This window comes from Falco rusticolus, chromosome 1, assembly GCF_015220075.1.
Source record: "Falco rusticolus isolate bFalRus1 chromosome 1, bFalRus1.pri, whole genome shotgun sequence".
NCBI classification, from domain to species: Eukaryota; Metazoa; Chordata; class Aves; order Falconiformes; family Falconidae; genus Falco; species Falco rusticolus.
In genome coordinates, this window is record NC_051187.1 from 19,775,822 (window position 1) to 19,790,249 (window position 14,428).

Here is a 14,428-nt window from a genome sequence, read left to right on the forward strand (position 1 = left end):
TCCTGCCATGCCTTGAGCACAGCAGCCAGGAAAGGGCTCACCGAGCCTTCACGGGTCTGTGGTTGCTGGTGGTCGGGAGCCTGGAACAGCAGGAAGGAGCTTTGTCTCAGCTGATCAGCAAAAGCAGCTCAGACACTGCCCAGCCCTTCTTCCCCCCAGCTTCCCCAGGAGCCTGCGCCTGCTCAGGTCACTTGTGCCCCATGCTCTATTCAACAGGGATGTGATGTAGGTTTAGTGAACGCTGGGCTAGTGCTTGCACCCAGGGATGGCACCAGCCCCACCATAGCTGAAGCCAGGGGACAAGGAGGGGGGCAACAGGGCTGCAAGAGAAGTCCTGCCCCAACAACCAGTGTCTGGTGGCTTTCCTTGGCTCGCCGGGGCTTTCCAGGTGGAAATGCCTTTCTCAAAACCAAATCAAAGCTCTTTCCGGCAAGGGTGGGAGCAGCCAATGCTGGAAACCACCTGTGTCTGAGCTGGTAGAGGCAGGGCCCCTGGAAAAGTGGGCACCCTGCTTGGGTTCTTCTCTCCTCAGATCTTCCATCACTTATTAAAGCGCAGAGCTGCGCTGCTCCTGCCCCAAGGCCAGGACAGACCCCACGGAGCTCTCGCCCCAGCAGTGCCACAGCAGCGGAGGCAGCCAGAGGCAGTATCTCTGTAGCCTCATGTGCGTTTGCTCCTTGCCCCTGATTAAATAAACATCCTGGAGTTATCAGGAGCTGCTAAAAGAGCTGAGTCAACATTAATTAGTAACCAAAAAGATTGGTTGGAAAGGGAATGATGGGAGCAAAATACACAGGCATTTGTTTGCCGACTGCAGTGAAAGTGCAGAGGGTTCCCGCTCCCCCCCTCCTGGCCACTCACCTCTGGCCCCTGGCCCCCGTGCACAGACCTGGTACCTGCCCCATCCCGAGTCGCCTGCCTTGGGGCTCCCCAGGTCTGCTCCCAGTCGTGCTGACGTTGAGAAAGCTGAAATCCCAAGAGTAAGTTCTCCGAAACCGTAACATTTTAGGCAAGCATAGGCTCTTTGCCCTCTGAACACCACACTCCCCTTCTTTCATTAGTGTTTTTTCTCCCCTTTCTTCATTCCCAAGACCAGGCTGGGAAACGGCCTCCCCTTGGGGCAGAGGTGGGGAGCCTTAATACCATGAGGTTTGCTATGAAATAAGTGTAGTGGGACCCCAAAACTGGTACCTGGCTCTGGCCTGCTGTCCTCCCCTGCTCTCTGATCCAGCGCCCAGCCTGCCCCCGGGCTGGGAAGGTGCTGGCAGCAAAGGCTCTTGGAGCTGCCTGCATGTGTGGGGAGCCCTGTCCCCCCCATATGCCCCCAGCTCGGCACAGGCTGTGGGGGATGCTGGGTGGGAGAGCGTCTCTGCCCCTTTTCCCCTGTTCTGACCTTGGCCTGTTTGTTTTCTCCCTTCGGGGCAGGCTGAGCAAACAGTGGATGCCGGGCCCTGGCCGCAGCCACGCTCCAGCCCGCACAGTCGCAGGAGGGCTGCGCTCCCGGCTGCCCAGGATGAGGCTGCTCTTCCCGGCCCTGGTGCTGGCCCTGCTCACCGCTGCCTGGGCTGCTGAAGGTGAGTCGGAGCCCACCAGCCCCACGCTGGGTGCCTCCCACTTGCAGCCAGGGTGGGGATGGAGTGAGTGTGCCCTTGGGCTGATGGAGGGGCTGGGGAGCCTGGGAAGGGTGAGGGGACCTGGTGGTGGTCATGGCCACTGGCCACGTTGGCTACGCCTCACAGCATGGGGAGAAGGCAAGCGGGCAGCACTATCAGAGATGGCCTGGGCAATCCCTGGCTGTCCTGCAGCTGGACTGCCAGTGTGGAGCTGGGACCCCGGCACAGCCTGGCTCACAGCTCCCGTCCCAGCAGGACCTGGGTGGGAGTGGGGAGAGGTGCTGCTGTAACCCCTGGTGATGGGGTTGACCATGGAGAGGTGGGGTCCCCCCAGCCAAGACATGCCATGTTTGCTTTCACACCTGGGGCTGGGCCGGGGGGCAGACGCTGGCCCCGCTCCCCAGCCCACGTTACTCCTCCTGCACCGGCGGGTGGCTTTTGCAGACTCCTGTGTGGGCCGCTGCGAGGATGGCTTCAACGCGCAGCGCAAGTGCCAGTGCGACACCCTTTGCATGTACTACCAGAGCTGCTGCAGCGACTACTCCACCGTCTGCAAAGCCAAAGGTACCGGTCTCACGGCTGCCCTCCTATCTGGGGCAGGGGGTGCTGGGATGGCCGTGGGTGCCTGACACCACGGAGGCTCGGAGGGGTCCGTGCTGGGTCACCTCTGCACCCACCCATGTCTGCAGGGTGAGGTCCGTGCCAGGGTTTGGTGTTGCAGCACCAGGGTGTTCAGCAGCTGACTCACTGCCGCCCGCAGCGTGGGGTCTGTGCAAATCCATAGCACCTGGGAGCAAGCGGCTGCTGCCCCCACATCCAGTGGGAGATGCCCAGGGCTCCCCAGGACGAACCTGCTCCCTCCCACAGTGACCCGAGGGGATGTGTTTGCCTTGCCGGAGGATGACTACCTTGACTACAACCTCACCATCGACTTGGGCACGCCAGAGAGCACCATGGCAGACACCACGGAACTGCCCACACCCCCATTGTCGGTGCAGCCTACACCGCAGAGCAAGCCAGACCCTGAGGAGACAGTGGATGTGCCTGTGGATGATGTGGTCAGCACCACACCAGATGAGGTCGGGGAGCACGACCCCGTGGAAGAGCCTGAGGAGCTGTGCAGCAGGAAACCGTTTGATGCCTTCACCGACCTGAAGAATGGTTCCATTTACGCTTTCCGAGGTACCTCAGGGACCTTTCCCAGGCGCGTGCGACATGCTACCACCCCGTCACCCCGTGCCGGTGGCTGTGGTCCCTTGTGCCACTCCCACCTCCCCTCTGTCCCCAGGGAAGTACTTCTATGAGCTGGACGAGACAAGTGTGCGGCCTGGCTACCCCAAGCTCATCAGCGACGTCTGGGGCATCGAGGGCCCCATCGATGCAGCTTTCACACGCATCAACTGCCAGGGCAAGACTTACCTCTTCAAGGTGGGCCGGAACCTGGCTGAAGGGCTGAGTGTGCTCCCAGGGCAGCCAGCACAGCTCCCCAACCCACCCTGTCCCCACCCTGTCCGCCTCCATGCATGCACACACGCAGTGGCTGCCAGATATCCCCAAATCCCCGCAGCTGTCCAGGGCCCCAGGCAGCCGCAGCCTCACAACAGGGCTCCCCAGCATCTGCTCGCTCCCCCTGGCAGTCTGGGGGATGCTGCACCCACCCCCTGACCCCCCCTCTGTCCTGCACCCCCCAGGGCAGCCAGTACTGGCGCTTTGACGATGGAGCCCTGGACCCCGGGTACCCACGCAACATCTCCGAGGGCTTTGAAGGCATCCCGAACAACGTCAACGCGGCCTTCGCCCTCCCGGCGCACAGCTACCATGGCAATGAACGAGTCTATTTCTTCAAGGGTAAGGGAAGAGCCCCTGCTCGCAGGCAGAGCCTGGCACCAGTGGCCACGGGCTGGACACCCCTCTAGCTACTGCTGCCCTCCAGTGTGTCCCCCACTAATGCCCTGCGCATCCTCTCCTAGACAAGTACTACTGGTCCTATGACTTTGCCAACCAGCCCACGCAGGCCGACTGTGAGAAGTCCTCCCCCTCCACCGTGTTCAACCACTATGCCTTCCTGAACCGTGACAGCTGGGAAGACGTCTTCCAGATCCTCTTTGGTGGAAGAATGAGTAAGGGCTGGGCCAGCCCCGGGGGAAAGGGCTGGCAGGTGCCAATACGGCCCGCACTGACAGGGTGCGAGGGGTGCGGGCACCCAGGGAGGAGGGAGCGATACCTGGGAGCATGGGCAGGCTGGATGAGCGGCCGTGCAGGGCAGGAGCTTGGGCTATGCACAGGAACCCCCCAGGCCACACCTGCATCTCCCACAGCATCCCAAATCCCACCCTCTGCAGCCCGTAAGCCCCACGCTACCCGTCACCAGCCATCTCACACCACAGCGTCGCTGCTGGGGGCTGTTTATTCCCACTGGGGCTGGAGATGCCACAGGAAAGCCCCAGCCCTGGGCAAGTGAAGTGAAAGATGGAAAGGAGGAGAAGGGGGCTCAGCAGCACAGGGCTCATCCCAGCCAAGGGTGGGGTGAGGGGCTGCTCCTGGCTCTGCCTCGCCCATGTCCCCATCATGCATCCCATCCAGGCTGGGATCCTCTGGAGCATCCCTGTGGGTCTCGGAGCTGGGGGCTGTCTGTGGGGCTGGGCTCAGCTCCCCCCCATACGTTGCTGCCCCTCTCACTCACCCTCTGCCTCTTTACCAGCGGGGGCGAGCAGTCCGCGGTACATCAGCAGGGACTGGAGGGGGGTGCCCAGCCGGCTGGATGCCGCCATGGCCGGCAGGATCTACGTGGCCTCCCACCAGCCCCGCAGGAGGAAGTCTCGCCGCCAGCGCAAGAGGTACAAGAGCCACCGGTCACTGAATTTGGGGTTCTGGGGCTGGCTGCAAAACGACTCTGACTCTGCGGGTGTTGAAAGCGACTGGCTGTCCGGTTCCCAGTGCGAGACCCTCCAGAGCGTCTACTTCTTTGTAGGAGGTGAGTCTGGGGCAGCAGGATCCGGGAGGGATGCGGAACCAGGGCTGCTGGGGCAGGGGGAGGTCTCCTCTCGCTCTGCGATGTCTCTGAGCTCTGGGATGCAGCGGGAAAGTGCCCAGGGCTGGCAGCGAGGGCAGCAGCTCCCCGCGGTGCTGCCCCGTGGGCCCTCCTGACAGCCACCTCCCCTTCCTCCAGACAAATACTACCGCGTCAACCTGCGCACCAAGCGCGTGGACCTGGTGCAGCCCCGCTACCCGCGCTCCATCGCCCAGTACTGGCTGGACTGCCCGCAGCCGGGGGAGGAGAGCACCTGAGTGGCACCACCGCAGCCACCCGGCAGCACAGCCCCTAGCTAGACAGAAATAAACTGCGAGTGCTGTGCAGGCTGGAGAGCCCTGTCTGTCTGTCCGTACATCCCGCCCGGGGTCTGCGCAGTCCTTGTAGTCTGAGATCCCCGTGCCCCCGCGGGCTGTGGTCATCCCTCCAGGTACAGTAACTGTGCGTGGGCTGTGCCAGATCCCCGCTGCTGGCTCTGTCCGCGGCGCGGCTGCTTAGATCTGCTCCGCCAGCCATTCCGGTGCCTCTTCCCACTGGAGGAGAGGGATGGTGCCGGCGGCTGCCAGCCGGGAGCCAGTGGGGTCAGGTCTCTGGCACCCCCCGGCTCAGGTCCACAGCCCCAGGCATGGGCAGCTGGGCTGGGGATGGGTGCCCATCGCCAAGGGACCCCAGCCGAGGCACTGCCTGGCCTCCCCCCTCTGCCCTGCTCACCTCTTGGCTCCGGTAATCCCGGCCACGGCGGGGCCGAAGGGATGACCCTTCCCTCGGGGCTGGGACGGCGCTCAGGGCCTGGCACCTCCTGGGGGAGCAGGTGCCGCTGAGTCGAGCTCCTGCTCCTGCCGCGGCTCCTGCTGTGAGGACACATGAGCAAACACGGACCCGCTGCCCCAGCACCCGTAACCACAGGGGCGATGCCCAGCAGGTGGCCTCCAGCCCCAGCTCTCACCGCTTTCCCTGGGGTGCCTGGGGGTGCCTGAGGAGCTGATGGGAGCCAGGCAGAGCCGAGTCCTCCTGGCCGGGTGGCAGGACACCCATGTTTCCCTCAGGGAGGATCGGCTGCGGCACGAGGGGCCCTGGCAGCACCTTGGGGTGAGCAGAGCGGTCAGGCTGCTGCACTGTGCTGTGCCGCCCCTCTCCGAAGAGACCCCCGGGGTTGTACCTGGGACACGGTGGCATTGGCCGGCCCAGGGCAGCACTGGGGGCAGCCAGGGCGGCTGGAGGCAGGAGGCAGCTTCTGCAAGAGGGGAGATCAGCGGGTGGGTGGTTCGGGCATCCTCTCCCCACGTGAGGATGTCCGTGGAGCCCGGGCCCCCCATGCTCACCGGGAGCCGGGAGCCAGAGGCAGGTGTCGTGTCGGGCTGCCGGAGCCTCGTGGGGTGGCTGGTGGGGACATGGGGGGTGCGGGCACTCGGGAGCAGGGGCTGGCCGTCACTGGAGCTGCGGGTGGCTCTGCAGGGTGGGCCAGCTGGGATGTCACCGCTGGGGTCTGGGGACAGCTGGGGCTGCCTGGGGAGCAGCGGGGGAGCAGGGCAGGGCACTGGCAGCCTCTGGCGAACCTCAAGCCTGCCCGGCCCCAGGGAGCCCCGGGGAGAGGCTGGCTGGCACAGGGTGCTGCCCGGCCAGGGGCTCTGGCTGTCCCACCAGCCCCTCGAGCCCCTGCTCGTGAGTCCTGCGTGCCCCCCCGTACCTCAGCTGCTCATTCTCCACCACGAAGTCCCGCAGGAGGCCGTAGAGGCTGGGCCAGGCAGGGGCTCCCTGTGACGGGAGCTGCCCTTCGACAGGGGAGCACCGCAGCCCTGCGGGTCCATACCTGCCTCCCCAGCCCGGCCATGCCCCCTCCCTTGGAGGGGTCCCTGGCATCTCCATCCTCCTCGCTGGCACCCTGGGCAGGCACAGCTGCTGGCGCAGGGAGAGGTTTTCCAGCTGCAAGGCATGGATTTCTTTCTCCAAGGTTTGCAGCAGCTTCTCCCGAGACACCTGGGAGCACAAGGGGGTGGCTCAGGGGCATCCCAGCAGTGGGGCAGGACACCCCGCCCGCAGCCCCTGCCTGCCATACCCTGTTGGCCAGGGGTCTGGTGGTGACCCTCCGGGCCCGGCTGGCGTAGTGCAGCGTGCTTAGCGTCTCCGAGAGGCAGTGTGAGGACGGGGAGATGCAAGCGACCTGCCAATGCAGAAAAGCCACAGGTTGAGCTGCCAGCCAGGGGGTCACCTGTCTCCCCCCAGCCTTCCCCTCAACAGAGCAAGCCCCCAGCCCCCTGCAGCTCTGCGCAGCCCTGCCCGGCCTCCTCCATGCACATACCATTAGGGTGATGCCCGAGCCACCCAGGGAGCGTGCCAGCAGCCGGGTGAGCTTGCTGTCCCGGTAGGGGATGTGCGTCCGCTTCCCTCGGGGTTTGGCCAACAGAGAGATGCAGTGTCCTGCCAGAGGACGAGCCACAGAGGGGGTGACAGGGCTCTGACGGGGACCTGCAGCTCATGCTCCCATGGGGGTGTCCCCTGGCCCTTACCCAGTGCCAGGAGGCTGCGGTTGATATTGTTGGCTTCCACGGAGAGCTCCCCGCTGGAGCCGGTCTCCTTCACCCGCTCGCTGCCAGCCAGGTCCACGAAGCACAGCGTGCCCTGCTTGCCGGGGCAGGTGCTGGGCTGGGGAACCCGTTTTGGGGGGGTGATGCTCTGGCCTCCCTCACCCCTTCCCCGTGGCCCACAGCAGCGTTCCAACCCCTGGGTCTGGGATTTGGCTCCTTGCTGCTCGCCCCAGCCCCACCAACACATCCTTGGGGAGGAGGACATGACCCCCCATACCCCGGGGTTGTTTGCATCTCCACAAAGAGCCCCAGCCCCCCCCCCCCAAGCCCTCCCCCTGGAGCAGGATGTGTGCTCACGGCCCGTCTGCGGACATTGATGGTCAGAAGAGCGTGGCTGCGGCTCGAGTGCCTATTGAGGGCGTGCGCCGAGGTCTGTCGCCTCTGGGATCCTGCCGGGGGGGCAATTGCGAGCTGGTAGGGGGCACCATGCCCCACACCCTGGCACGGCACCCACTGCCCACCCCCGCCAGACACGAGCCCGCCCGGGCTCTGCAGCAGGATGGGGAGCTGCCCCCCTTGGCTGCCAACAGAGCCCCATTAGCCCCAGGGATGGTTTGTGGGGGGCTGAGTCCCCCCATACCGGGTCCAGCACACCCTGAACATGGCCCAGCCCCGCACCCATGGCTCAGCACCTTGCAGGAGCAGGTTGGCAATGGCCTCCAGGCTCTCAAAGTCCACACTGAGCTGGTTCTCCACGTAGAAGCCGTGGGTTTTGCTCCACCGCAGGGGCAGGGCACACGGTGGCCCCGGGCTCAGCAGGTCCCGCACCTGGGGGGTTCAGCGGAGGGGAGGCACCAGGGGCGTGGGGGCACGGGGTGCCAGCGGGGCTGAGCTGGGTGGCCAGGCAGGCACTTACCTGCTCGTTGTAGATCTCCAGGTAGGAGGCACTGAGAGCCAGGTCAGAGCCGCGGCTCCGGCTCTGCTCCAGGAGGCAGGCAAAGGACCTCTGCATCAGCCCCAGCAGGGCAGGGGACGCCGGCTGGGTCTCGCTCTGCCGAGATGCCAGAGAGGTGAGCGGTCACATCGCGCTGGGCACCCACCTGCTCCCACCACCCCAGCACCCGAGACCGGGCGAGAAGAGCCCATCCCACCATCATCACCAGGTCAGCGGGGGGTGACGGCGTTGTACCTGGGCGAGGAGGGGTCCCATCAGGGTGTAGGTCTTCCCCGAGCCGGTCTGCCCGAAGGCAAAGACGGTGCAGGAGAAGCTGGGGAAGATGCTGAGCCTCAGGCCCGGCCCCAGGCGGTGGCACGGGGATGCCACCTCCCGGCATGGCCCTGGCAGCGCAAACCTGCCGCCGAGGCCTGGACGGGCGCAGCGAGCGGGCACGGTGTGGGCTGGAGGGCTGGGGTCGCGGGGGGGGGGTCACCACAATTTACCCATCTATGGCCAGCTCCACCAGCTGCCTCATCCCGCTGCCTTCGAACACGGCCTCCTGTGAGGCGCCCGCGTCGAACACGGCGCTGAACCCGAAGGTGGCATCGTGCCTGGCTGCGCTCACCTGGGTGCAGGGTGAGTGGCGGCTCAGGGGGTGCTGCGGCCCCCCGACCCCCCCGGCGGGGAGGTGGCACTTACGTGGATGGTGCCATCGCCGAGGCTGTGCACAACCCGCCGGTCGCCTCGCAGCGTCTCTGTGCAGGTCAGTGGCCGGACCCTAATGGCGGGGGGGGACACAGAGGTGTGGCTGGATGGGGACCCTGTGGAGCCCCCCTGTGCCCCTGCCCCAGGCAGGAGGGTCCCCACTGTGTCCCTGAGCCCTTTGCGTCCGCCCTCACCTCAGCACGACTCTCAGGCGCGTCTCTCTGCCCACCACGGCGCCCTCCCGCTGCTCTCCGGGGCTCCTTTGGGGAACAGAGGGCAGAGGGGCAGTGGGTGCCCCCCAGGCTGGGGGTCCCACCCGCGGACACCCCGGGGCAGGGGTAGAGGGGCTCACGGTCGTGCTGTGCTCACACCACCCTCCTGTTCCCACTGTGCCCTGGCAGGGGACAGGGTGCAATGTCCCCCCGTGTCCCCGCAGAGGGACCCTCACCCTCCTGTCCTCACCAGCCTTTCTGGGGTGCCAGCCCCGCACACCTGGCGGTCGCTGCCCAGCCCCCACCCCTCCAGCACAGGGTGGTCTCCGTCCCCTCCGGCTCCCCCCTGACTTACGGTCTGTCCTGGCCCCGTGGGAGCGTTCTGGGCCGTGTGCCCGGCTGGGGGTCCCAGCCCCGCTCCCCCTCTGGCTCCATGTGCCCCCCCAGCACCCCTCGCTCGGGGTGTCCGCAGCGGTCGGCGGGTCCCGGCAGGAGCCACCGCCAGCCAGCGCGGGCTGCCCCGCACAACTGGTACCACCGCTCGGTTAAACATTGACTGGTGCCAGCCCCGCGGGAGAGCGGCCGCACGGCGGGGGGCGAGGCCGGGGTAGGGGTGGGGGGCTGGTGGCGGCACCTCGGCCCTGGGAAGGGGGGAGGGGGCCCGGGGGTCGCCGGCCCAGCGGCACCGGACCCCTCCAAGCCCCCCCCCTGAGCCCTGGGATCCTGACGGGCCTCAGCGTGCCCCGACGGCTGTGGGGAGGGGGGCCAGTACGGGCAGCCGGGGGGTCGCTGGTCCCCGAGGCAGCCCCAGGAGCGCCGGGGAAGGGGTGTGGGGGGGGCAGCGCCGCCCGCACGGGGCGGGCCCAGCCCGCCGGGGGGGCCCGGGGGGGATAAAAGCCGGGGAGGCGGCGGCGGGGCCGGGGGAACCGGGCCAGGATGAGCGCGGCCCCGGGCACCTCCCGCGCCCCCCAGCCGCTGCTCCGCTTCCCCGACGGGGCGGGCGGGCCGGGCGGCGGGCGGGCGGCGGGGGGGGTGCGCGCCCCGGGGCCGTGCCCCTGCCCGGGGGGGCCACGGAAGCGGCGGCGGACCACCTTCAGCCGGGGGCAGCTGTCGGAGCTGGAGCGGGCCTTCGCCGCCGTGCCCTACCCCGACATCGCCACCCGGGAGCGCCTGGCCGAGCTCACTCAGCTGCCCGAGGCCAAGATCCAGGTGAGCGCGGCCGGGACCACCCCCCCCCCCCAACCTCCCCGTCCGCCCCTTCCCGGGGCCGAGACCCCCGGCCCCACGGGGCCGCCCTGTCGGTGCCTCACCGTGTGTCCCCCCCTTGCCCGGCCCAGGTCTGGTTCCAGAACCGCCGAGCCCGCAGGATCCGCAGCGCCAAACTGGAGCCGCCACCGCTGCCGCCGCTGCCACCACCCGGGGAGCGGTGTCCCCCCACCGCACCCCCCGACGGCACCCCCCCGGGCCCGGCCCCCGCCCTGCCTCCACCCGCAGCCCGCAGCCCCGCTCGCGGCCTCCCCACCTCGCTGGGCTCCATCTCCGACCTCATCTACAGCGCGGCCATCACCAACTTGGGCGAGCCGTAGCCGTGGCAGGGACCCCCGGCACCGGGGACCCCCCCCGGCACCCAGGCCGCCCAGCTTAGCGCCACGATTTCATTAGGGTGTGGAATTACTGCCGGTGCCAGTCCCAGGGATGCCATCCAATATCCTAAATGCCGGTGCAGCCGTGGCGGGGCCGGCTCCCCATCAGCCCCTAATACCGACTAATCTTTTGGAAAAAATACCTTAATCTAAGGCCGTATCCACGGATGATTGTGGTGTAGCCGCCCCTAATCCGCAGGCACGTTTGCAGGTGCCGGCAGATCTCCCTGTATCAGATATTAAAGCGTGTTTGCAGAGGGGCTTAGCTGCCATCAGAGCATTAATCACCGTGTCCGACCCTGGCAGGGTGCCCACCCAGCAGGTGTCCAGGTCCACAGGCCGGGCGGTGCAAACCGCGGTGTCCCCTCCCCACCACGGATGCACTGAGCTGGCTCCCTCCGCTCTCTGCTCCTCCGTGGCACTCGAGAAGCCCCCAGGCTCTGCGTTAAGGTGTGTCCCCTCCCCACCCACAGAAGCCGGGCACCCTGTGGCAGGGGAAGGCAGAGCCATGCACCCCTCGTTGCCCCGTCTGCCAGGGGAGCTCTGCCATGGCACGGGCAGGCAGCCACGGCTCGTGCTCCTCCCCAAGACACCAACAGCCACAGGGCCGCGTGTCAGGAGAGGCGGCGAGGAAACCGAGCTGCTGCAAAGCCCAGTCGGGTGCCAACGCCAATGTGGCCGCACCGGATGTCATCCAATTCCTGATCCGGCTGGAGGGAGAAAGAGCTCGCCCCCAGATACAAGCTGGGTCGGGTGCTGCATCCGCGTCACTCGGGAATAACACTCTCCTGAAAGTGGGCAAGGGAGCAGGCAGGAGCAGTGAGGGCAGGCAAAGGGAGGCTTCAGCAGGGGACGACGGAGTAGGATGCAGCGGGAGAGGGAAGATTCACAGCTCTCTGCGGTGTCTTTCAGACACCAGGCTGGTGTTCCACATAGCAACCGCCATCTCCCGTCAGGCAGGAAGGTTGCAAACACACGTTATTTATTGCCAGAATAAAAGGACGGTAACTTCACAGGAGAAGAGGAATGGTGGGAGCTAAGGCCCCTCTCTGTGCTGGAGTGGTGAGAATCCACAGCTGTTCCTCTTCTGTTCTGCAGCTGCAAGATTTTTAATCCATGATTCATTTCAGAAATGTTAAGGAGCGGGAAGCACAGGAGGAGGCTGGAGGAATGCAGCAGTCTTCCTGGTAGCAGCAGCAGGTACTAACATCATAGAAGATAAACCTTCCCCAGTGACTCCTGGGGAGGGCAAAAGCCTCCAGCATGAGGGCTGCAGTTCACACGGACATGTGCAGTTAGAGTTTCCCAAGGTCCCCTTCAAGGGTCTGCACCATTACGTACAACTCAGCTAAGCCAACCACGGAGGCCACAATTACCGCTGACAGGACGCGCTGGGGACACAAAAAGAGAGATAAGCGACCCTGCGCACGCGGTCGAGCTGCTGCTCCTGCCTGGCCAGCACAGGGCATGCCGCAAGCATGCTCCGAGGCCCCGGGCTCACTCACCGCTGCAGTCTCCGCAAAGACGTACTGGCTGCCCAGGTACGTGCAGGCAAAGGCGGTCACCACCGTGACTATGAAGTTGAATATGGTGATGACAACGGCTTTAACAGATCGAACTGGAGAGAAGGGGGAAAGACAATTGCTTTTAGATAAGGCTTGGAGATAAGGCTGGGGACAAGCTATAGTCTTGCTAATGCAGCCTGCCTGAGGTTGCCTCAGCTGGGCTACAGGATACTTAAGGATTCCCATGCTTTATGCCTCCAGAAATATTTATAGGAACAACTGACAGGCTGCTCCTTTACTTGAGGAACACTTCTGTGCATTAAAAACTTCCTGTGAGATATTTGGAGAGGGGAGGGCTGTCTGATGTCATCAGCTAGCGATACAATAGTTCCCGTGACTGACCTGTAGGTACACACTTCCAGGCATCAGCAGGATGAGCGGCCACTCACCTTGCCTCCCAAACTCAGCCAATGTCCCGTTCATCTGCTAAAAGAAGGGATTAAAACTTGTGATCAGTTGTATTTTAATGTTAATTGCATAATAAAAGCAACACCAATGCCCTGTCCTGTCCCTAAGAGTCAGAATTTCAGAGAGATGCTGGGGAGCCCTGACAGCAGTTGGGTGGGCCGTGGGGAGCAGCAGTTCCAACACGCCCGGGTTTCTCTGGGTTTTCGCTTGTGCTCTGATTCAAGGACGTTGGGATGGGATGGGATCATTTCTAATCAAAGCACATCTCAGAGTGTGTTTTGTTGCATTTGGGTTCTCTGCTGCAGGCTTCTCTTTAACAGAGACACTAAAGGGTCTCACCTTACCATCCATGTTCAGGCAGCTGGCAAGAACTAAACATTGTAAAGCTCTGCATGCTCTTTGTCAAATCGGACAGCGTTACTCAAACACCAAAAACCAGGCGGGAGGCAGGGAAGAATGTGATGAGCACACAGACGTGGGAATACTCCTCTGCTTCTCCGTTGCTTGAAAGGAACGCGGCTGCCATTACTACCCAGCTCGGCTAAAACCACTCTGGTTCATAGATGAAGCTGCTAAGCTCGGCAGAGAGCAAAGCAGATCTTTCTACAACAGTTAACCTAACAGGAGGATACGTGCAGGGACTTAAACACACGGGGATGGCAGATACAGCTGGAGAAGGGATAGCAGGATGGGATCACAAGGAATGCCAGCAGGAAGGGATGCTGGCTTGTGCAAACAGTCACTGTGCCAACAGATCTCTTCCTGGGAAAGAACAAGTGCCCACATACTACCCTATTTTTTCAGCTTTTACCTTGACGTGAGTGATCTCATTTCAAAACTATGATGAAAATGTGACCGTTCAGACAAAGGCAGCACAGACACTCCCAGTAAAACATTTACCGCAGGTAGATCAAACCTTGAGATCTCTGGCACAGCGAGCTGTTCCCAAAAGTCAGGCTCTCTTCTATTCCACCATCCTGACAGTCCTGTCCTGCCTCTGCCCTCAACATCTGCTGTCCCCACACATTTACAGTGTGCACCCCTCAAGTCCCTGCCCACGTTCCCTCTGTACTGCGCCCACTCTAGGGCGCAAACTTCCTTGGCTATCGGCCAGGCTGCTACCGGCCTGGCTTCAGAAGCCCGAATCCTGCCAGCAGGTGATGCAGCAGGCCCCTCACCTGGCCGGTGACGTTGCGGGTCATCCGCCGGTACTCCTCGTTGGCCAGCTTGGCCTTTATCCGCTCCAGCCGGGCCACCAGCTCGGGGTTCTGCGGGAAGGGCAGAGCCACCGTAAGGGCCGCGGCCGCCGCCCCCTCCCACGGCTGCTGCCCGCTCATCACCTACCCTCGGCGGCACCGGCACCTCGGGCAGGTCGATCTCGCAGCCTTCCAGAAGCTCGTGCAGGTAGAGGGGGTACCCTGCGGGTGGGGGGCGGGGCGGTTAACGGCGGCCCGGCCGGGCGCGGCCCGTCGCACCGGGGGCGGCGCGGCCTACCTGCCTCCCGCAGCGCGGTGTGCAGCCTCCGCAGCAGGCTGAAGGGCACCAGGGCGCCCTGGGAGGCCAGCGCCGCCTCCAGCTCGGCCTGTAGGCCGGCGGGCAGCGCCGCCAGCTCGCCGCCCTCCGCCGCCCGCCGCAGCCGGTGCCCGGCCCGCACCGCCGACGCCATCTTGGCCGGCCGCCGCCGTCTAGGCCCTGCGGAGCGCCATAGAGCGCGGCGGCGGGCTAGAGCGGCGCCGCGGGGGCCCCCGGGAAGGGGCGGGGGCGAGCGCGCGGTGCATTGTGGGCTGGC

The 14,428-nt window shown here is 64.9% G+C and overlaps 4 protein-coding genes across 14 annotated transcripts; 2 read left to right on the forward strand and 2 right to left on the reverse strand.

The window, feature by feature from the left end:
- Nucleotides 1–1,426: 1,426 nt before the first annotated feature.
- On the forward strand, nucleotides 1,427–4,979 carry VTN (vitronectin). The gene is made up of 8 exons (XM_037374230.1): nucleotides 1,427–1,574; nucleotides 2,058–2,177; nucleotides 2,481–2,795; nucleotides 2,902–3,041; nucleotides 3,305–3,461; nucleotides 3,584–3,733; nucleotides 4,315–4,587; nucleotides 4,783–4,979. Exons 1-8 carry the CDS (start codon nucleotides 1,442–1,444, stop codon nucleotides 4,899–4,901), a joined length of 1,407 nt encoding a protein of 468 aa, XP_037230127.1. The 5' UTR covers nucleotides 1,427–1,441; the 3' UTR covers nucleotides 4,902–4,979.
- Nucleotides 4,911–9,796, reverse strand: KIF12 (kinesin family member 12). 8 transcript variants are annotated; one of them, XM_037374152.1, is made up of 16 exons: nucleotides 9,379–9,687; nucleotides 9,006–9,071; nucleotides 8,610–8,884; nucleotides 8,359–8,437; nucleotides 8,086–8,220; nucleotides 7,862–7,997; nucleotides 7,527–7,618; nucleotides 7,152–7,287; nucleotides 6,944–7,062; nucleotides 6,701–6,805; nucleotides 6,332–6,621; nucleotides 5,967–6,150; nucleotides 5,804–5,878; nucleotides 5,591–5,727; nucleotides 5,356–5,492; nucleotides 4,911–5,177 (listed from the first exon to the last, which is right to left on the reverse strand). In XM_037374152.1, exons 1-16 carry the CDS (start codon nucleotides 9,574–9,576, stop codon nucleotides 4,936–4,938), a joined length of 2,406 nt encoding a protein of 801 aa, XP_037230049.1. In that variant the 5' UTR covers nucleotides 9,577–9,687; the 3' UTR covers nucleotides 4,911–4,935. The 8 variants fall into 8 exon arrangements, 7 of the variants coding, with proteins under 7 accessions (XP_037230049.1, XP_037230040.1, XP_037230032.1 ...); XM_037374143.1 differs by having other exon boundaries at nucleotides 5,356–5,495; XM_037374161.1 differs by having other exon boundaries at nucleotides 5,068–5,203; nucleotides 5,356–5,495; nucleotides 9,379–9,784.
- A 57-nt stretch (nucleotides 9,797–9,853) lies between these two features.
- On the forward strand, nucleotides 9,854–11,679 carry SEBOX (SEBOX homeobox). The gene is made up of 2 exons (XM_037374304.1): nucleotides 9,854–10,232; nucleotides 10,361–11,679. The coding sequence occupies exons 1-2, from the start codon at nucleotides 9,960–9,962 to the stop codon at nucleotides 10,607–10,609; spliced, it is 522 nt and encodes a 173-aa protein (XP_037230201.1). The 5' UTR covers nucleotides 9,854–9,959; the 3' UTR covers nucleotides 10,610–11,679.
- TMEM199 (transmembrane protein 199) lies at nucleotides 11,632–14,384 on the reverse strand. Of its 4 annotated transcripts, none has more exons than XM_037374295.1 (6): nucleotides 14,134–14,378; nucleotides 13,984–14,057; nucleotides 13,818–13,907; nucleotides 12,621–12,654; nucleotides 12,172–12,284; nucleotides 11,632–12,057 (listed from the first exon to the last, which is right to left on the reverse strand). In XM_037374295.1, exons 1-6 carry the CDS (start codon nucleotides 14,303–14,305, stop codon nucleotides 11,962–11,964), a joined length of 579 nt encoding a protein of 192 aa, XP_037230192.1. In that variant the 5' UTR covers nucleotides 14,306–14,378; the 3' UTR covers nucleotides 11,632–11,961. The 4 variants fall into 4 exon arrangements, with proteins under 4 accessions (XP_037230192.1, XP_037230184.1, XP_037230174.1 ...); XM_037374287.1 differs by having other exon boundaries at nucleotides 12,621–12,657; nucleotides 14,134–14,374; XM_037374277.1 differs by having other exon boundaries at nucleotides 11,632–12,284; nucleotides 14,134–14,384.
- Nucleotides 14,385–14,428: the final 44 nt, after the last annotated feature.